This window comes from Rosa chinensis, chromosome 2, assembly GCF_002994745.2.
Source record: "Rosa chinensis cultivar Old Blush chromosome 2, RchiOBHm-V2, whole genome shotgun sequence".
NCBI classification, from domain to species: Eukaryota; Viridiplantae; Streptophyta; class Magnoliopsida; order Rosales; family Rosaceae; genus Rosa; species Rosa chinensis.
This window is the reverse complement of record NC_037089.1, coordinates 67802360-67824504: the sequence shown is the minus strand read 5'-3', so window position 1 is coordinate 67824504 and position 22145 is coordinate 67802360. Positions and strand designations below refer to the sequence as shown.

General features: G+C 38.1%; 2 protein-coding genes across 3 annotated transcripts; both read left to right on the top strand.

Annotated features, from left to right (window-relative positions):
- The first annotated feature begins 478 nt into the window (after nt 1–478).
- LOC112190552 lies at nt 479–6538 on the top strand. Of its 2 annotated transcripts, none has more exons than XM_024329986.2 (11): nt 479–700; nt 1475–1575; nt 1943–2099; nt 2179–2406; nt 2499–2592; nt 2761–3212; nt 3405–3522; nt 4107–4162; nt 4934–5040; nt 5183–5270; nt 5967–6538. In XM_024329986.2, exons 1-11 carry the CDS (start codon nt 482–484, stop codon nt 6234–6236), a joined length of 1890 nt encoding a protein of 629 aa, XP_024185754.2. In that variant the 5' UTR covers nt 479–481; the 3' UTR covers nt 6237–6538. The 2 variants fall into 2 exon arrangements, with proteins under 2 accessions (XP_024185754.2, XP_024185753.2); XM_024329985.2 differs by having other exon boundaries at nt 2176–2406.
- Nucleotides 6539–8654: 2116 nt separating this feature from the next.
- Nucleotides 8655–16463, top strand: LOC112183948 (SNF2 domain-containing protein CLASSY 4). The gene is made up of 9 exons (XM_024322267.2): nt 8655–8787; nt 9517–10709; nt 11252–11389; nt 11557–11694; nt 11890–12291; nt 12531–12689; nt 13406–15312; nt 15470–15512; nt 16203–16463. Exons 2-8 carry the CDS (start codon nt 9546–9548, stop codon nt 15471–15473), a joined length of 3912 nt encoding a protein of 1303 aa, XP_024178035.2. The 5' UTR covers nt 8655–8787; nt 9517–9545; the 3' UTR covers nt 15474–15512; nt 16203–16463.
- The last annotated feature ends 5682 nt before the right edge of the window (nt 16464–22145 follow it).

Below are 22145 nucleotides of genomic sequence, written 5' to 3'. Positions count from 1 at the left end.
CTTCGACCTCTTTGCTTCTTTAGTTGGTCCCCCTCTATTTGTCCCATGCTTTTCGACATCTAGTTTGGTTCTTGTTCTCGTTCTTGTTACCTTTTATTTTAGATGTAGGTATTCATCTTATTATGTTTTTTGTTTTCTTAATTTAATTTGAAAGAAGTTGCTCACCTAAAAAACAGTTTTAAGGAACTGTGAAGGACAAATGTATCTCAACCACATGCATTAAATATAAAAATAGAAATTAAACTGTGTATTTATTTTTCAGCCGTCCGATTTACTTATTGCTCACAGTCCCTTCAAAACTGTTGCTTAGGTGAGTAAGGACTCTACTCCTCAATTTAATTTATTATAGATTATCATCCTCCCTTTAAAAAATAAAAATAAAAATGGCCGAGCTGGACCCTGTATTTTTTTTTTTTTTTGAGGATCAAAGACTCCTACCCTCACACTGTGACTCGAACCCAAGTATAATAGTGAGCACTTCATGTTGACGAGCATCGTCACATTACTTGCTCCTTCTTCACAACGAAGTGAGAGAGAGAGAGAGAGAGACGATACCACATTTCCGATGGATCAACTTTTCTCGGCGAAGCCTAAACCCTTCCGTATCCACAGAAAATCACCTATCGCTTCCAAGATCAAATCCTCCATCTCCGTCAAGCTCTCTGAATTTCTCGGTGGTTACACTGACGACGTCTTCCTGGTAATGCTCTTCTCCTCTTTCACCTTGAATTACAGTTCAATTGTTGTTCCTTTCAACTTTCCGAGCCTAAATTGAAGAAGCGATTGATCTTTTCGGTAAAATGCGTCAATGATTTTCCTGATTTTCGTTTGGTTGCTGAGAAAGTTTTCCAAATAAATTAACATGTTCTGGTAAATTGCGCTAGTAATTTTGGCCGGAATTTCTTCGTTTGGTTCTGAGGAAATTAGACAAAGAAATTAACATTTAGGCTATGTTTCGTGCTGCTATTGCTCTTAGGTAACCAATTAGCACCATGCGATTGAAGTTATAGTCTCAGAGTTACATACTGTCTATATAGAATAGAAGTTACGTTTACTTAACATCGTCTAATTCGAAAGAAGTTGAGTGCACAAGAAGGAATCATGTCCTGATCTATTAGGAGTTAAGATATTAGCAACCACTTGATCAATGCGACTGCACAGAGTTTCTGTTTTCTTCAGGATTCAAAAGTGTTAGGACAGAAGAGAATAGTTTAAGTCTCCACTTGTTAGGATTGTATGGTTAGCACACTGACGCGTGCACGGACGTTAAAAGGGAATTTGAATTGCTTTTCCAACATTGATCAATAGTTTATGTAATACTGCAATATATCATATCTATCTGTTCATACAGTTGAACTTGATTTGGAATTATTTGTTGAAATGCAAATTCAAATTCTTCTCATTAACTATTTATTACCGCTGGATCAAATTACTGTTGATGAAGTATACTAAGAGTACTGTTTTATTCGTTTAGGAGTATATTACAGTGCTGATTTGTAATGGAAAGGATCAATATCAGGCAAGAGATGACTTAGAGGCATTTCTTGGTGAGAGGAGTGAAGAATTTGTATCATGGTACCCTATTTTCTAATCTATCTTTATTAATTCTAAGTTCATAACTATTTATATATAAAGCGAGCTCTACTTTGGAAACATGATAATTGTCTTCAAGACCATTGGTTATAATCTAGACTTAGTACTCTGAACATTATTTAATGGTAATAAGGCAAGTTATTCTTATTTTTTCTTATTTATTTTTCTTTTTCTATTGGCTAGTAATAACTGCCAGTCATCCAAGTGGCATAGTTATCACAGACAGGAACCTGTCCATAAGTTAAAACGTTGGCATTGGTCTTGTTCTTTTTGGAGAGTGTATTTCTTTGTCTTATTGCTACACAAGCGAGAACGGCCGAAATAAGTTTCAAGTTATCTGCCTATGTAGGTTATGGGACCTTCTCTTCAAACTTGCTGGAAAGTTTTGTAAGGATACTGACTATCTCGATGAAGTTCCTGGCATTAGTCCCCCAAACAGTGATAGCAGCATTGGTGCAAAAGTTGACAGGTGTACAGACTTCCGGAGCCATGTTAACGAACTTTTGGTAATTTGAGTTATCCAACTTTATTACTTTATGCATGATAGAGTTCTAGGAGGAGTTTTAACATAGTTGCCTGCAGCAGATGAGGGGTGATAAAATGCGACATTCTGCTTGTGATCCTGCTTCCTGTAACGATATGAGGCTTGCTAAAGGTTCTCAACATTACCCCTCTGTCTCTGTCCCTTCAACTGAGGTGAATACAGCGTTGTCACATGGATGTAGAAATGAAATTCTGAGAAGATATATGGCAAGTGGAGATATTGATGGTGAGGGAGATCGAAGAACTCAGTCTAAAAATCAGATTACCCAGGTTGGCTTAGTAGACTATTTAATAGGACTTTTGGTAATAATAAACAACCTTTCCTTTAATTTGTAAGTTCAAATTTACTTATTGTAGAGCAGATTGTCAGTCATAAATGCAGTGGATTGCCTAGAGAGCGGTTACATTTACCAGAAAGAGAGGCCATGTCTAAGAATACAGAATTGTCCGTATCAGGTACATACTAGATTATGGTGATTAACTACATACATGCTTAGAAAATACAGATATGCTGAATGTCTGTGTGCTTGGAAACTGAATTTCGCTATACGCATGTTAATAGGCATCATGTATGTCTCCTTTGGCTACCAGACATGCTGAAAACTTTGATGGTTCCTTATGCAGGACGCCAATTTTCTGCACGGATTTGTGCCAGCAACAAGATAGGAACTAGTGTGTCACAAAGATCTATAGGTGCAGGATCCATTCGTAGTAAAAAATCTCGGGGTAGTGTTTGGGATAGATTGGGCAAGCCATGTGAAGACATATCTGGGGGACTCAAGAGTGTTGATTTTTACGGTGCCGGGCATAACAAGCAATGTGACAAAGTTAATCAGCTTGCATTAGTACCTCCGAAGAGGAATTCTGAAGTTCCTGCTTTTGATAAGAAGAGGTTGTACAGTAATCCTGTTGAGATGGAGAAACTGGATCATGTTGATAATGCAGTGAGTGAACCTCATTTTGCAAATAATATTGGCCGGAAGAGGCTCTTTGGTGAAATCAGTCCTGAATGCGAAGATACCTCACAGCATTTTAAGAAATCAGATGTGGCCACAAATGATTTGAAGACCATACAGGTACCTACTTGTCCTTTTCACGCTACATCATAGTTGATTGGAAAGAGTTACTGCTAGTCTCAAGCCTGGGCTAGCTATGAGGATTGAGTTTATGCAACAGATTTTACTTTAAGAATGAATTTCTCCTTTTCCTCCTTGACTGGGTACAAGTCTTGGCAAAATGTTGACCTGCTGAATTTTTTTTTCCTTCAGGAATTGCTTCATTTGAAAGAAAAATTGAATCAAGTTGAAATCGAAATGTCAAAGCTTCGGTCAAAGCAGGTGGAGTTTGAAAAAAATGATGGGAAAACGAATCACTTGCTGAATTCTGGTAAAGCCTCTCTATCACTTGGACCAATTTGCCTTACTTTGCTTGCAATTTTGTTCAGAATCAGAAACTGATGTGTGTTTCGGGTCAAGAAAGGTATTGAGGGTGGATGTGCTTGTGAAAGAATGAAATTAGAGTGATAGTGTTTGCAATATCAGGACACAGGAAAAACAAAAGTTTGTGATATCTCTGTGTGGCCGTTTTCTTTTGCATCTTCATTCTTCTTGTCTTGTTATTAAAATCTTTTGTTCCTAAATCTTCTATGCAAGAGAGGATTCTCAATATATTGCTATAATTTAATAGGGTCTGTAAGTGTGCATGAGAGTTGTTGTGGAACTTCATGAACAGGGTCATATCTGATTGTGTGTGTTGTTGAGGATTCTTTAAAATGTTGTACAACAAAAAAAATTCTTGGAAACCTGAACATGTGATTGATATATGTAATCATTTTATTTATATTATAATATTTCTATTTTTTCTCATCCAAAATGTAAAAAATGACTGCCGTACTCTAGCTCTAATAATTGGCAATCAAATTGTGCCCAAAACCTTTTCACTGATATTTATTGATCTTGTTACACTTGCAGGGGCACCGAAAGATTCAGAGGAAACTTTTGAGTCAAGAACTGTGTTGGTGACAAATGTAAGCTCGACGGAGTCATTGTATATCTTACTCTTATATTTCCTTTTTCTTGTTGAATAAGACATAAGTGACATAACTGCCAACTCCAGAGAAAATTGCATCCTCCTTTTTCTCTTTATATATCTTGTTTCTCTAAATGCAAACTCTGAATTCTTCTCCAAAGTTGAGTAATTTGTTCTTGATAGCAAGGCTTGTTACCAGACAGTCTATTGTGACTATCATTCAACTCAGCCCTGGCCTTCTTTCCTTATTATTTCATCCTTTCATTTGGTCATAGACAGCCTATGCATCAGAATGATATCATCTGATATTTTAGAAACTAAGATGAAGGCTTTTTTTCTGGACATACCATGTATTAAAGTTGTCATTGGAAACTAGGCACAATTAAAAAAAAAAAAATACTAGATACAAGAGTCATCTGGAGTTCTGGACAAGTATTGCGTACATGAGTAATGCTGTAAACTCTCTATTGTAACTCATATGGGTGTTTACAGGCAGTATCAGGCGCAACTCTTTTCTATCCTGTCTAGGAGATTCTTACCTAATGTGTCAGCTTTCTTGCTCATTTCTTCATAAGTTAAACTAGAAAACAGGGTGAAACCTAAACTAGAAAACAGGGCATTGTAGAATTTGTTTAAATGAAATATGAAATGGTCACGGTTAACTTCCATGAGCCTTAATTATAACTCTACTATATTGAAGTTATTTTACTGCTGCTTTTTGGCTCTATGCATTTCATAAGCATAGTTCTGATATACTACAAAAAAACAGGTACATTTTGCAGCAACTAGAGAAGCTTTGTCCCTGTACTTTGCCAAGTGTGGAATGATTGTTAACGTAATGATCTTGACAGACACAGTGACTTCAAAGCCAAAAGGGTAAGGTTTAATTAGTCATGTATACTATTGTGGTTCCTGCTTACTGACGAGTATAAATTCCGTTTTTGTGTTCTATCTTGGGTCTGGGGCAGTTTCATGAGAATTTTTATTATTAGCCTGCTTATCTTTTCTGTCTGGCTAGGTCTGCTTATGTTACTTTCGCTAGCAAGGAGTCTGTTGACAAAGCAGTGGCATTGAGTGGGGCGACATTCTTTTGTAGGACCTTGAAGGTAAGCACTTCCTTGTATCTCAAAGGATAATTAAGTTAATGGTGTGGCACTGCAAGATAAAAAGTGAGAACCAAAACAAAAAGTGAAATAAATAAGGACTATGGGAGGTCTAATAGAATGGAATTGGTTGAGAGTAGCAAACCTTTTAGTCATATCTTCTATCATGTTTATTAGGCAGGGCAAAGATAATACATTGGATAGCTTGGTAATCTTGAGTGTTTCAGGGCTGTAGGTTAAAGGTTTTCTATTTCTTATTAATTTTTCATTCTTTATTAGACTAAAATTTGTCATCAGGGTGATTCTGGTTGTAGAGTGTTTGGTAAAGTGCTTGCCTGACATTGGCCATGTATCCTGATGAACATGAGGAAATAATTTGCTATAAATGAAAAGAATCTCCAAGAAGTATTACTGTTTCTGTAGACGTTAATATTTTGTAGAGGATGCAAGATTTCAGTCTAATAGTTGCATAAGTGAATCAGTGGAACTTTTATTTGTAATGAAAATAATGGTGCAAGAATGATAGATTTTCATATTATCTTGCATATGGCATTTGGTTTTGGGTTCTCTGCCTTTTGTTCGTTGTCCTGATTCTAGTTCCTCCCTGAAGCTTCAGTGGTTTGTGAAGGAAGTATTGTTGGGGCTAGGATTTGAATATGGGTCTGTTGTTTTATTTCTGCTTGTATACTTTCTGCATAGGTTCTAAGGATGGCAGGAGCAGCTGTGGAGGCATCAGCACCAACGCAGCTTCCCGAGATGACTTCCCTCAATATTCCACATGGCAATAGAATTGCTTTCCCCAGCAAACCACATTATATGAGGTCTACTCTGCAGTGGAGAAGAGAGCCTGGTGTTGTCCCATCAGAGCTTCCATGCCCAGCTGGTGTTGGAGTTTCCTCTTCTGCCCACGAGCAACATATTTCTATTTCCAACAAAGACCGGAAGACATCATCATTAGAGCCCCCATGAAGCAACTACGAGCACATAATTTTCTGAGATAGCATATGGATGATTAAAGTAGATCCTGACTATACTAGAACACATACAATATGTATGCAAGTTAGAAGGATATTAGCTTGATCTAGACATGTGCTGCAAAACATTTAAAGGCTGTTTGATGCTTTTGTTTGCTTGGGTGGAATCACTCTGCAAATCTTAGCATGACTTCTCTTGTACAAGCTCAAAATACCTATATTGGCTATGTTGCAATTTGCAAGGCTTATGTCCATGAAAATATTGCAGCAGTACACTACTGAGTACGTTCCACACTACCATGTGAAAATTATATAGTATCATCTAGCTTCTGTGAAACTTTTAATCTTTTGGAATTGTTTCAGTGGAGCAATGAGTAATCATGAACAAAAAATGAAAAATAAAAAAGTGGATCGATCATGGTTAATAACCGAAAAGAATTATACTCCTTTTCTTATTTGGTTCTTTGGTTGGGTAATAATAATGCACATAGTTTTTGTATTTTTCTTCTGAATACAATAATCCAAGCTAGACATGTACCAATCCCAAAAGGGAGATGCCAATTGTGCTGATCCATTATATATCGGTAGGCTTAGCTAGCTAGGTTTTCGCTGCTTGTATATAATTTTTGTTCTGCATAGCAATCAATACTTTTACTGACCTTCTTTACTAGTGATATGGCAGAAAAGATATGGTATGGTAAATATCTTGCATGCTATATAACTAGTAAAATAACAGTCTCGAAGAACCATATGACCTTGGAGTGCTTTAATTATTTTGGTGTAAGAATTTATCGTAAATTGTAGATTCGCATGCAGGTTTCCCAGCACGGGAAGCTAGCAGGTAGGGAAAACGAGATCAGTGATAAAGATTGTGCAGGTGTCCCTCATACTATAGCTAGTAAAGACTAGCTTGGAATTTATTTTCTATTAAAACAATCTCATGGATTATGAGTCATATAAGTCTCACAGTGACACTTATATGTAATTTTCTATATAAAAAATCAGTCTAGAAAAAAAATCAAAAATAATATAAATGGTTAACTTTTTTGATTGAATTGAAGAGGCTAACGTAATAAATGGGACACCAACTCCGTAACAAGTAATTAATCTAAATCACAATGTTTTGTTGTTCTTGGGACTCGAGATGATTATAATGTATCGAGCTAAATAAAGTTTGTTAAATGAAAAAGTATCAAAATTAAACCAAACATATACTTTTCTAGGAGTTAAATGTTATGTTAGGAAATCGATGTTGCATTGTCAAAATTCATTTGTTCAAAATTTACGTCTTAAATCGTGCAATTATCATGAAAAAACCAAATTCTATTGAACTATATGTAAAAAGTTAACATTGCATTAAAAAAAAAAATCCATGGAGTACCCCTAACACTAGAGAACTTATGTCTCTTATCGTGTTTAGACTCACACTCCTCATTTTTCCTTCTTTTTTTTTTGTTACAATTGGGACCTAAAAGGCCCAAACAAAAGCAAAAGAAAACAACCTAAGGCCATCTCCAATCGTGAAAGTCTAAAATTTTAGACCTTTGAAAGATACTATTCATCCAAATAGTAAGGTTTATAATATTTCCAACTCCAATCGTTCGAGGTCCAAATTATAGACTTTAATATATTTTATTATTTTTAATGTGTATACTTCAAAATTATAAGTGGCCAAATTTCAATGGAGGAATACATGCTTCGTTATAGGATGATACGCTCGTGTTACGCAAACAATGATTTGCAGCAAGACCTTATCAAACATGTTTGGTCAAGACGAGGACAAAGAAGACCTCGGTGATATGGATGTGGCTTGTTTTCAATTTATATATTTGTGGTTGTAATAATTGATAATTTATTGTCAATAGAACCAACATAAATGAATGGTTAGATTGCATTAAATACACTTTTTGTTTATTAAAAATAAAGTTGATAATAAATATCAAGGGTTGAGATTATTTTATAAGCATTGAGTCACTTGCACTGTCGGTACATAGAATAATTTTCAGTCATGAAAAACCTCATTTGATTTATTTTAGTAGAAATAATAATAATAAATAAGCTTTTCTTGGAAATTGTTAATTGCTTCTAAAACTAGCGTGATTGCGACGTTTAGTCCAATCAAATTGAACTCAGCTGAATTGAATTTCAATTGGATTCAAAGCATAGCGCAATGATGATAGTGACAGTGTGGTCTGTTTGAGGAAAACCAATAGTCTGTAACTTGCAACTATGGTACTAATTTCCACTCATCCTCCCTTGACACGTGTACACCATGAAATACCAATTCTAACCTCACTGTCGACCCACTTTCAAGACCAGGACTTCAGAGCAATGAAGGGGTGTTTTTGGTCAAACAAAGATTGAGGACTCCATTTGACTCAGCTCTTGCTCTTCCAGAGAGAGAGAGAGAAACAGAGAACCCAGCTAGTTCTCTCTGCATGCTCTGTATTTTCTCCTTAGCGCCTATTTGTATACCCTGTTCTGTCTCTACTGTTTCTTCTCTCTACTTCTGGTTTTATCTGATACAAGAGCTTGCATTTTGTCAGGTGCACCCATCTTTCTTTCTCTAAAGCAATGTTTCCTCTGTTTCGTTCCATGTTCATGTCTTCAATGGTGTGTGATCTTGGTGTAGCAGAGATAATTTTCTGATGCATTTTGGTTATTTTCAGTAGAAAAGATTGACCCTTATATGATAATTTTGTTGTGTATGTAACTATGATAGTGTGTGTGAGAAAGACTGACCTTATATATTTTTTTTCATCTTTATGTCAAAAATGTTGAGTCCCTGTGTCTAGTATTCAGGTAATTAGAGGGTAGCCGTCTTCTTTCTGATTGTTGGGAACTATCACTCCTCTTTTTGATCCAAGCAACAATAGCGGTAAGTGAGTTGCGAACTAATTAAAGACAGCAGACAACTCTGACCAAAATTGGATTTCCTTTTCTTTAGTTTCTTTGATCCCCCCACTCAGTGTTCCTTTTCCATCTGCTTCCAATAGTTCAACCTATCCAGAACTTGAAACTCTTTGTTTTTTTGGGTAGAAAAGTTTAATCTTAAGGTTTTTTGTTGAATGACTATTCTACAAGTGTGGGTTTTGGTAGTAAATGTAGAACCGTACCTTTGATCTGTTGTATGAACGTTCTGTTATTTTTTTTTTTTTTTGTTCTGTGGATGTTTTGTGTAAAAGTGCTCAGTTTGTGTAGCGTATCAAAATTCTTGCTAGAAATGTAAAAGTTTTCTTTGCATCTTCATGTCCTGACTTTGTGATGATTTTTAGGAAAGTGTGGAGTCCTTGTAGATAAGTCTATGGATTATAGGCCTGTATCAAGCAGAACAAGGTCGAAGAGAGACAAAGCTATCATTGAACTTCATTGGCAAATGAAAATTAACAGTGGGGTGAGTCCAGCCACAAGGGATAAGAAAATGAGGAGGTCCAACCAGGCTTCTGTTTCTCATATGGGTGAGTCCAGTTCTAGGAGACAGAGTTTTGAGTGGGTTGCTGGTCATGTGGAATTCCTGGAAAACCAACAGAATGATGATGATTCAGAGAGTGTTATTAAAAGAAGTGGGAAACAGGGAAAGGGGAAAGGAGTTGCGGTTGGTGTGAAGAGAAAGAGGAGTTTAGGATTAGATGTGTCGGCTGATAGCAACAAAGATGGTTGCCATTGTAGAGCTGTTTCGGATAATGGTCTGGAAGTTGTCGATTTGGTGGATAGTCCTGATGATAATGAGGTACTAGTTTCTAAAGGTAAAGAGGGAGGAGTAGGAGTTGATGTTGATGTTGATGGTGTGAGTGATGATGAAAGTGATGAGGATGTTGATGTTGATGGTGTGAGTGATGATGAAAGTGATGAGGATGTTTCATCAGCAGAGGAAGATGACAGTAGTGACGAAAGTGTGTTCTCTATAGAGGAGGAAAATGAATGTATTTCCTTATCAGTTGAAGATAGTAGTGAGCAGGAAAATGAAGAGGAGAGTGAGGTGACGGAGAAGAATGAGAAAGCGTGCAAGGGAGAAAGTGTTGAGGTTGATTGGAAGGGAAAGATAAATGCTGATGGTGATGTTCTGCATTATTGTTCTGCTCATGATACTGACACTGATGTCAGAAGTGAGCAAGAGTGGAAGGAAGAAAGTCTTGGAATTCATCCGAAGGGAAAGATTAATGCTGATGGGGATGATCTACATTCTTCTTCTGATCATGATATCAGTGACAGAAGGGCAAAATTGGGGGAGGCAGAGAGTGTGTTGGTTACCTCCTGTACTAAAAAAAAGAGCACGAGGGTCCCAAAACAGAAAAGATTACCTACCATTGCATTTGAAGCCCCAAAAGTTGAATGTCTCCCTTTGAGATTCAGTTTTGCTAAGCAGCCAACTATTCCTGAGAAGCCAGATTATGAGAGAGAAGTAGATGCCCTTCTTGCTGAATATAAATTTGTTATAGCATATGAGAATGCTTCTGCTGATTCTAAGGTTTGCATTACTTTATCTTTATATGCTCTGTTCTTTAGAAGTAAACTCCTAGTCCTTATAGTGTTTCATAACTATAGATATAATGTTTACGGTGTCTGATATCATTGTAAGTCAGTATACACTTGTACTGCAGTATTCCTATCATTTCATCCTGTATAGCTGAGTTCAAAAGCATAATTATGTTTTGCACCCTTGGTTTAGAATCATTAGCATAGTAGGCAAACATAAATTTCAGCAAAAATGTTTCTTATGCATCATACATGGAAGCACAAAGTACGAATGGAACTGCATCATATCAGTCAGTTTTATTTATTTGGTTCCTTCATTATACTAATAAGTTTAGCAGCTTCTTTATTTTTCACTTCTCATTTAATGCCACTCTGGTATCAAAATAATAATAAAAAAATCTCGTTCTTCTGTTGATGTGTCATACTTGATGGTCTATTTGCATGCCTCAGTGATTACTTTGTATTCAGTTTAAAGAGTTCTACCAAAAGGGTTATTGGTTTTTACTGTTTGACACAAACTGTACTGATACCCAGGCTAAAGACGGCTACTTTACAAGATCAGATAATAACAGAAATCATTTCAATGATGTGACTTATGGTGGTAGTCCAGAAACGGCAATTGATAATGGGAGAACAATTGGTTTGCAGACGGCTTTCAATGAGAATGAAGCTGTAAGTATGAAATTATTCTTCTTTCCTGAGTGGCTGAGTTGACATTGTTAATCTTTCATTTATGCATACATTTGAGATCCGGCTGGTTAGTACAGTACTGTAGTAACCATCCTTATTCTACAGTCAACACAGCTATTAGTTTGACATAAACTTTATTGATCATTCAGGCCAAAGGACATGATGATGCAAGGTCAAAGAATAGGATACATGATTTCGATGATGAGACGCATGGTGGTGCTTCAGAATCTGGTTTTAATAAAGGCAGTAAATTTGATGTGCACAGGGCTTGCAAGAAGGGTGAAGAGGTAAGAAAGTGTAAATTTATATATATATTTTTTTTCTGAGTCACCATTATCAATCTTTCCCTTGTTTGTAGCATGCATATATCTAACATCGGGCCACCTAATACGTAGATTGTAGTAAAGCACCCTTCATCTTTTGTCAACACAAGCACATAATTGTTCAACTGTATTTTGACATGAACTTTCCTGATTATCCAGGCCAAAGGAAACAACTTTTCAAGGTCCTTTAATTCACGAAAGGATGACAAAGATGAGACATATGGTGGTAGTCGTCCAGAAACATATAAGAAGAGAGAAAGGGTGGGGAATCTTACCAACAAAAAGGGCATTACAGCACCAAAAGATTGCAATGCCTTTATGATTCTTGTAGATTCGATTTATGACAAGGGAGAAGTGTCAGGGGAACTACCTCCGTTTGGGGATGAATCCCCCCAAGATGAAGCTCCAAGAGATGAGCCCCTTCCATTGTTTTTCACGCTTGGTCATCCTCCAAGTCCTGCACCAGAGAAGTCAGCTTCTGAGATAGAACTAGAAAACCTTTTTGAAGAATATGACTTTGTCCAAATGTCTGAAGAGATTGGTTCCACTGATTCTAAACTGGTAGGTTGGCTCAAACAGCACTCCTATAAATCTACTCATTAAAATTACATTCCTAACTCTGCTGTTTTATAGCCTATTAGTACATGCTTAATTATGGCATAAACAACACTCCTATTTTACTTGTTGGTCTCTGCTGTAATAATACGTATACTTGAAACCAGTTATAAATTGTACTGTTTCACATCATCTTATATTGTTTCTTCCATAAGATTGTTCATAGTTAAAAGTTTGGTTGACAGGTTGAAACTAATGACTCAGTCCTTCCTGGTACAGAAGTTACTCAGTATATGCTTTGTAGTCAAGGGAAACACGATCTTATACTTGATGAAGAAATTGGACTCATATGCCAATTCTGCCCTCATGTGCATCGGGAGATCAAGTATATTGTACCAGACTTTGTGAGTCTTGCAATCTTTTATTTATGTTCCTCTCAAGTTTTAATTAAGATTCATCATGTTAAGTATTCAGGTGTTTTTCATTTGCACTAAAATCTTTTAAAGTCTAGTGTTTAAATCTGTTGATGATGCTGAACGAAGAGCACTGTGTTGGCACATGCATCAGTATGCATCTTGTAGGCTTTCTTTTAGGTTTTAGAGATGTAGCAAGGACTTATGGAAATAAGTGGAATTCATTGTTTGGATACTGTATATTTCTATTTCGTTTTCTGTACCTTTAGTTTGCTTAGTTTGATTTGATTTCACTACAAACGGCAAGCTCAAGTATTTTGATCCAATTGGTATTTTCAATTGTTGTTCTCAAGTTTTAGGTTTTATTATTTTGCTGATGTTGTTTGAGAATAACTCTGCCATTATTGGACTTGACAAGTTCTTTTCTATATCTTCTAATTTGACTAGTCTTGTTTGTCCTCTGATATTGGGAGGATTGAAGGATGACACTTCTCATTGACCTCTTTGGTGCTTAATATTATTAAAAGCTTCAATTTGTTGATTTTAGTCTTTCAAATAGAAATATCAAGTTAGGTGTGCTGAATGTCTAGAATTTTTCTGCCGTTTGATTACTCCTTTGCTGCGTCTAGCAACTTAATTTCTTATTGCTAAAACTTTGAAGTAGCTGATATTTTTTTTTCCCTTGGTTGTGATTGTGATCATTCCAGGCTCCAAACCCTTATGGAAAAGCTGGGAAGAGATTTTATGAAGAAGACAACCGGTCTGTCCTTGATGATCTTCAGTGTAATGACCCTGACAATTGTGGCTTTAGTTCGGATGCTCATACTGAAGGCACAGTGTGGGACTTGATCCCTGGTATGAAAGGTGATATGTACCCTCATCAGCGTGAAGGTTTCGAATTTATTTGGAGTCACTTAGCTGGTGGAATTCAGCTTGGAAAGTTGGCAAAACCTAGTGCTTGTGGCGGTGATGGATGCATTATATCACATGCACCTGGGACTGGGAAGACTCGTTTGACTATTATCTTTATCCAGTCGTACATGAATTTTAACCCATCAAGCAGGCCACTCATTGTTGCTCCACGTACCATGCTTCTTACTTGGGAAGAGGAGTTTAAGAAATGGGGTTTTGACATTCCCTTTCACAATCTTAACAATCCTGACTTCACTGGCAAAGAGGATGAAGCAGCTCGCAATCTTGTGAAGGATGGTAAGAGTTCAGAAATGATAAACTTGACCCGTATTGTGAAGCTAAAGTCCTGGGCAGAGAAAAGAAGCATCTTGGGTATTAGTTATTCACTGTTTGAGCAGATTTGTGGAGCTTCTACCAAGAAAGGAAAACATCCACTTTCTCCAAGACGAAAGCTCGAAGCTGAGCAGATGTGGAAAGTCCTTGTTGAATTTCCTGGTCTTGTAGTATTTGACGAAGGGCACAATCCTCGCAACGACCAGAGTTATTCATGGAATGCTCTTTTAAAACTGAAAACAAGAAGGCGCATTCTCCTCTCTGGTACTCCTTTTCAGAATAATTTTGAGGAGCTCTACAATACAGTCCGCTTGGTGAGGCCAGAATGGACCACCAATCCTACCTGCCTTGGAGCTTTTGACAAAAAGCAACGGACTTGGGGCCAAATGCGAGGCAGAAAAGGCAATGCTGGGAAAGGCCAATTTGCTGATGATAATACAAAACGAGCTAAAGAGGTCAGAGCTATGATTTCCCCATTTGTGCATGTTTACAAAGGCACCATACTGCAAGATAAGCTTCCTGGGTTAAGGAACTCAGTTGTTGTTTTACAGCCAACAGCTTTACAGCAGAGATGTTCTGACAGAATTCAGCTGATAAAAAATCCATTTAAATATGAACGAATAGAGGCTAAAGTAACTATCCACCCTTCTCTCTTGCTTAATGAAAATCGCTCTATGTTTCTTGAGGAAGACAAGTATTCAGGTGACTGGGAAAGGCTAACAGAAATCAAGTTAAATCCTGAAGGTGGAGTGAAGGCAAGATTTGCAGTTGATCTCATTCGGCTTTGTCAAGCTATGAATGAAAGAGTTTTGGTATTCAGTCAGTGGGTTGATCCATTGCTCTTAATAAGGGACCTGCTCAAATCTCAGTTTCAGTGGGTGGAAGGAGAGGAGGTTATGTATATGGATGGAAAATGTGATGCAAAGCAGCGCCAATCATCAATGAGTTATTTCAATGATCCATCCACCAAAGCAAAGGTTATGTTAGCTACAACAAGAGGTTGCAACGAAGGAATAAGTTTAGTTGGAGCTTCAAGGGTTGTACTGCTTGATGTTGCATGGAACCCTTCTGTTGAGAGACAAGCTATATCCCGAGCATACCGATTGGGACAGAAAAAAATTGTGTTCATCTACCATCTCCTCATGGCTGGGGCAAGAGAAGAGGACAAATACAACCGACAAGTTGAGAAGTATCGGTTGTCTGAATTGGTATTTTCTTGTTCGGATACAGAAGCTGATGCCAAGAAAATCCCAGCTTCGGTCGCGGAGGACAAGATTTTGGAAGAGATGGTTCAGCACCAGAAACTGAAGCATATATTTCAAAAGATAACATTACTGAATGAAGCTTCATATTTGGACGAAGAATTTGTGTAAATCTCCTTCATCTCTGAAGCTGAATTTGTAGTTGAAATACAATCATTTTTTCTACTATATCTTGCAGTTACTTCTTTACATTATCTAAGCAAACATGTTGCCTCCATTTAATTCTAAAGCATCTGTTCTTCTCTTATTTTTTGCGTCTGACAGATGAAGATTCTAAAGCCTCTGGAGCTTTTACTTTATAGAAGAGGTATTTTGAGGATGGGCAGGAATTATGCAGTACAATATTTGATTAAATGACTAGTCCAGTAGTTATGTATATTCTTACGGTGTTAGATGATCTCTGCAAATTGATTAATTGACATAGTTAATTGTGTTCTTGTTGGTTATATTCCTGTATGTACACATACAAAACGCTAGTGGCCGGTCAGTGTCTACTCTGTGCATTCTCACTTCATGGAAAGATCAAGAGAAAAATCCATGCATTCATACCCCTTCCATGTTTTTCTTTTTTGATCAGTCCATTCCATTTATTTATGCACCTGGATTATAGTTGCCAGTTATTTCCCACTGTATATAGAGTTGAATTAAACATTTTATTCAAACTATAGGATTTGAACCTAGGATGTATTGTTTGATAAGAATGTCTTAACAGAAAATAAGGACTGGCATAGTATAAGGATGACTATGATGATGAATATTGTGCTTTTGTCACATAACCGGCATGGTATGTTGTGATATGGTCAGGAACTCAATATATTGCATCCCAGTATAAGAAATGATTCCTCTAATGAATGACTGATCTTTTGATTAATCAAAGACATATTGAAACTCTGTAGTCTTTCCAGCTATAATCTATGAAGCTTTTGCAGTTTTTGTGTAGCCATATTGTAAACTTGATAAGATTTTAATTGTTTCCTCCCTTATACATCTGATACAGGTTCAGAGAAGCAAAGCATAAGGAGGATCATCAACTTTCTATCTTCCAGTTTCTTCCTTGTGTTATTTCTTAGTTGTCTTTAGGCAGTGTTGAAGATCACAGCGTCTGGATTGATCATACTCTTAGCTGTTTGTATCATGCTTGACTTGGCTTAACAGTACTCTTCTCTATGTTCTAGTGTATCTATATTTAGGTTTTATGGAAGTATTCAGATCAAATTCTTAGAATTTGAAGATAAAAATTTGACAATATTTTGGGAACTGTGGATCTCATTTCAATAGCTCAAATATATATTAATTTGGTTTTTTGTCTGTCACATTAATAGCAAGGACACTTATATCTAAGCACATGAACTAGCTGCATAAAAATGTTAATTGAACATTACTTTTTCATGGAGTCTGTGGTTGAACTCCCTAAAAAGGTATCAGATTCCTAATTGGGCTACAACTTGCAAATGTATATAATCAAAGAGAAAAAAAAATTAATCAATTCCAGCATGGATTAATGCCAGTTTAAAGTTTAATATCTTCTTTAGCATGATCTTAGAAACAGGAGTACACATTCCCCCAGTTAACTATAAATCATTTTGTCTACACACCTTATTTTCGCCTACTTTTGCCTACTTTCTTTCTAGTTTCAGAACCCAATTCATATGCATCCACCTACTGACCTATGTCATCAACCATGGCTAAGTTACTCTTAAGGAAGAGAATGAACATTACCATTTTTTTGTGGGACTATAACAAGTTTGCAATACATAATTGGTTTTCATATTTCTCAGGCACAGATTGAACACATTGTTGAAGGAAAATCAAGTTTAGTGTGCCTTATCAAACTAGGAATAGGAATAGGAGAGAAGGTTCTAGATTTCCCAATCCTACACGGATTGGTATTCCTTGTAACATTAGATTATGCACTTTGTAATCCCTATATATAGGGCTCCTATTCTCTATAATGAAACACATCTCTCTCATCAATCTCTCTCAAATACATTATACTTAAACACGTTATCAGCACGACTCTAACCACAAAACAGAAAACCAAAACTCATTCACAAAGCAGCCCCTAGCCCGAGCTAGTCGAGCCTTCGCTGCAGCCCGAGCGCCCGTGTGCTTGCAACCTTGCACAGCAGCCCCTGCTTCCCCCTTCTTGCAGCCCTGCGTTCCAGCCTGCTGCCACCGAAGCATCCCTGCTGCGCAAACAAGCCAACGCACACCCACTGCATCTTTTTCCCGTTCCTGTGCACATCCGTCTTCTTGCAAGCCTCGAAACGTCTAGTTCGGAAGCTCAGATCGAAAAACCTTCTTCATCAAAGTTGTTCGTCTCTGTCTCTTCCATCTAACCTCCGAATTTCAGCCTTATCGGAGTCATATTGAGATCTGTACACCAATCGAGGTACAAGCTGTTCAGAACAGAATCTGCTCCGAATTTTCACCAAGTAAGTATTCAAAAGAGTAAGTTTTAAAGTTCCTAAAATTTGAAATTTGAATATTTCTTCTTTTTCTCGGGGACTTAAAAACCTCCCTTCTTCTTCATCCCACCTTTCTTATAACGTGGGTTCGATCTTGAAAAGCGGAATCGTGGGGATTCACGCAATTAACGAACTAAGAGCGTTCGTAAGACATCGGACTAAGAGCGTCCGTAAGCATCGATTTAACGAACTAAGAGAGTTCGTATGCTACGGACTAAGAGCGTTCGTGAGCATCTATTTTGACCATACAAACATCATTGTTTCGGTCTAATCCAATTATTCTTGGAAATAGATTTCTTGGTAGCATAGCTCGGAAATCTTATTTATATTAGTTTTCGTGGAAGCATTGACTCCGAAACTAACTTGTTCTTGTTTCATCTTTCAGGATGTCAAACATGAACAAACTCGATTTTGTTCCATTGGATTATGCAGGCAAACGGTACTTAATTTGGGTCACTGATGTCGAGATCCACCTTATTGCCCGTGATTTATTGCATACAATCCAAGAGCTTTGTCCTATTGAAACAGCTCCAGACCCTCAAACTGAGAAAGATAATTCCAAGGCACTTGCCTTCATGAAACGTCACATGGATAGTGACCTACAGTTTGAGTTCATAAATGAGGATAGCGCCATAAAGCTTTGGCATGCGCTTCGCGAACGATATGGCAATGTTCGTGACTCCATACTTCCGAATACAGAAGCAGAATGGAAAGATCTTCGCTTCTCTGAATTTGACACTGTCATGCAATTTTATTCGGAAGCTCTCAGCATCAGAGCAATGATGCGTCTCTGTGGAAAGATGATCACAGAAGACCAATTGATTGAGAAAACCCTCAATACCTTCCCCGTCTATGCTATGAGGTCCTCTGACTTATTCCGGACTCATGTAAATGCAAGACGGATCACAAGTTTCCAACAGCTTATTGAAGCTATGGCCACTGCTGAAAGACATGGCAATGAACTTGTGCAAAGAAGATTTGATAGGCTTCAAGATAGCTATCAAGAGCATCGTCCTATGACTAGAGAAAGTCACCATCGACGTCATGATCCATACGATCGAAATGCTCAAGAAGGTAATCGCTCAAGGCGACAATCACACGACCGTAGGAGGCGTGATTTTGAGGGAAATAGGGTTGGAAACCATGGAGCCAACGTTGGCCATGGGCACCACTTTCCAACGCCACCAGTCCTAAGGACTATGCATATTGCGCCAATGCGCCTCAATCAAGGGAGAATCCTCTTTATGGTGTCTATTTCTGATATGGAACGTCTGATCAATGGACCTGAATTTGCAATGTACCTACGGAGGTAGTCGCATCATGGTGATCAAGACTTCGAGATCATAAAGACTTTAAATCTGGCGATGAAGACAAAATGCCGCAGATTTTTATTTATAGTCTTTTATTTTTCCAAGAATTATGTAATGGCTATTATGCCTTAAATCAATAAAATGACTTATTGTATTAACTCTTTCCCTCTAGGCGTACTCAAGAGTACTTGTGATGTCTAGGTAAGGTTTGATCTGAGAGAACGGTTTTAAAAGTGAGCAACGCTCCACCAAAATCTCGCCTTACCTTACCTGGTCACAACTAAATTGAAATTACCAAACGGATTGAGTGACTACGATTTGTCTACGGTTTGATTTTTATATTGGATTAGATTTTGGTCAAGAAACTTTGATATAATCATTGGCTATTATTAATAAAGTATCGATTTATTTTATCTCATGTCATGGACATATTTTTCGAACTTTATTAACTTACAAGATGTAAGAGCCAATGGTTTTCATGTGGAAACACATTATGAGAATGGACAAGAGTTCCTTTGCATCACCTCTAATGACTACGGAAATAACCGAGTATTAGAGAAACTTATGTGTCGCTCTAGTGGGTTGTAAGCAACCACTATTCGAGTCATTGAATCCAACCATGTCATGAGAGATGATTTATGGGATTCCGACACATATAGGCTTTGGCATGACCGTTTGGGATACCCAGGTCGTGACATGATGATCCGTATATTAAAGACTTCACACGGACATCCCTTTTTCCGAACGAAAAGAAGTAAAACTCGGTTTTTGGACACCGAAGGAGCCCCTGCGCCTCACGGCGCCGTTCACCCCCAAATCCGGCCATCCTTGGCCGACGCCGCCTTCCCCCTGCGGCCTCAGGGTGGCATTGACGCCACCAAGGCTCCTTTGTCTCCAACTTTTACTTCTAAAGTCACTTGTGCCTTTGTGGCTCAACCAAAATCCTCATTGGTTGTTTATATAGCCCATCATTCGTTCTGCAAAGCCTGCTCTTTAGCAAAGTTAGGATCGAGACCATCCTATGCAAAGGACACCAAAGAAAATATACCATTCTTGCAAAGAATCCAAGGTGATATTTGTGGACCTATTCAACCATCATGCGGACCATTTCAATATTTTATGGTATTGGTTGATGCATCGACACGCTGGTCACATGTCATGCTATTGTCCACAAGGAACGCTGCATTTGCTAAACTCCTAGCACAAATAATTAAGTTAAGGGCTCACCACCCGTATCATCCTATTCAGTCTATAAGATTAGACAATGCTGGAGAGTTTACATCAAAGACTTTTGATGATTATTGCATGTCCATTGGGATTGATGTTGAACATCCTGTTCCTCATGTTCACACCCAAAATGGTCTCGCAGAAGCCACCATTAAATGACTACAAATGGTCGCTAGGGCATTGGTAATGCGCACCAATCTCCCTATTTCTGCTTGGGGCTATGCAATATTGCATGCAGCTGTGCTTATTCGTCTGAGGCCCACTGCCACTCAACCTTTTTCTGCGTCCCAGATGGTGACTGGGTATGAGCCCAATGTCTCACACTTACGCATATTTGGGTGCGCAGTTTATGTGCCAATTGCGCCTCCACAGCGCACCAAAATGGGTCCTCAACGACGATTAGGCGTTTACGTTGGTTATGATTCTCCAACGATCATCCGCTACATAGAACCCTTGATAGGCGATCTCTTTACCGCAAGATTTGCGGATTGTCACTTCGATGAGACAGTCTTCCCATCGTTAGGGGGAGATAAGAACATCAATGTTCAACAGGAACGACCGGAATTGTCGTGGTCTGTCCCCACTCTGTCTCATCTTGATCCCCGAACCGCACAGTCCGAAATTGAAGTGCGGAGAATTCTCGATCTTCAGAACGTAGCAGAATCGATGCCTGATGCGTTTTCTGATATCGCTAAAGTGACGAGATCACACATACCTGCTGCAAACGTGCCTGCAAGGATTGATGTCCCTAAAACTAGAGGACATGATGCTAACTCAAGAGGATTTGAGCATGGCGCCAACGTCCCCTCTCACAGTGATGGTGACGTTGTGGCTAGGCCCATGGCTCCTGCCAGGAAGCGCGGGAGGCCTATAGGTTCGATGGATTCTCGCCCAAGAAAGAAAGCGAGTTTGGCACAGAATAATCCATTAATCATCGATATAAATAATCCATCTCATGAGAATATTCCGGATTATGGTTATGTCCAAGAGACATCATTGGGGGACGCTCCAATGTCAGAACCAACTCCAAAGAATAGAGAGATCTCCATAAATTACACTAGTGTACATGAGATGATGGATAGAAATTCTATGGCAATTGATGATGCATTTGCATATCATATTGCGTAAGGGATTATAGAATATGATGATATCGAACCTCGCTCTGTTGAAGAATGTCAACGAAGAGCAGATTGGCCTAAATGGAAAGATGCGATCCAGGTTGAATTGGATTCACTAACAAAGAGACAGGTATTTGGGCCTGTAACGCAGACACCCCCAAGTGTAAAGCCTGTTGGCCACAAATGGGTCTTTGTTAGAAAGCGTAATGAGAAAAATGAGGTGGTAAGATATAAAGCCCGCCTTGTGGCGCAAGGTTTCTCACAACGCCCTGGAATCGACTACGAGGAGACATATTCTCCCGTAATGGACGTTATAATGTTCCGCTACCTTGTCAGTTTGGTAGTTTCCGAAAAACTTGACATGCAGCTTATGGATGTGGTTACAGCATATCTCTATGGGGATCTAGATTCAGAGATATATATGAAGGTTCCAGATGGACTTCAATTACCCAAATCAAGTGGCTCTAAACCACGGAGCGCGTTTTCAAAAGATTAAAACGCTCACTATATGGATTAAAACAATCTGGACGGATGTGGTATAACCGTCTAAGTGACTACTTGATTGGGAAGGGATATATTAACAATGAAATATGCCCATGCGTGTTCATTAAAAGAACAAGTTCCGGATTTGCAATCGTAGCAGTTTATGTCGATGACATGAACCTAATTGGAACTCTAGATGAGTTAAAGGAAACTGCTAATTACTTGAAATCCGAATTTGAGATGAAAGATCTTGGGAAAACACGGTTTTGTCTCGGTTTAGAACTCGAGCACCGTAGTGATGGGATTTTGATCCATCAGTCTGCATATACTCAGA

What these genes read in the sequence shown, in the direction of transcription:
- LOC112190552 (XM_024329985.2), top strand. Translation starts at nt 482, where the DNA reads ATGTTGACGAGCATCGTCACATTACTTGCTCCTTCTTCACAACGAAGT. An exon ending in TACAGAATTGTCCGTATCAG is followed by an intron (nt 2,593 to 2,760) that starts GTACATACTAGA and finishes TTCCTTATGCAG; the next exon opens with GACGCCAATTTTCTGCACGG. An exon ending in TCTTTTGTAGGACCTTGAAG is followed by an intron (nt 5,271 to 5,966) that starts GTAAGCACTTCC and finishes CTTTCTGCATAG; the next exon opens with GTTCTAAGGATGGCAGGAGC.
- LOC112183948 (XM_024322267.2), top strand. Translation starts at nt 9,546, where the DNA reads ATGGATTATAGGCCTGTATCAAGCAGAACAAGGTCGAAGAGAGACAAA. An exon ending in CTTTCAATGAGAATGAAGCT is followed by an intron (nt 11,390 to 11,556) that starts GTAAGTATGAAA and finishes TTGATCATTCAG; the next exon opens with GCCAAAGGACATGATGATGC. An exon ending in CTTGCAAGAAGGGTGAAGAG is followed by an intron (nt 11,695 to 11,889) that starts GTAAGAAAGTGT and finishes CTGATTATCCAG; the next exon opens with GCCAAAGGAAACAACTTTTC.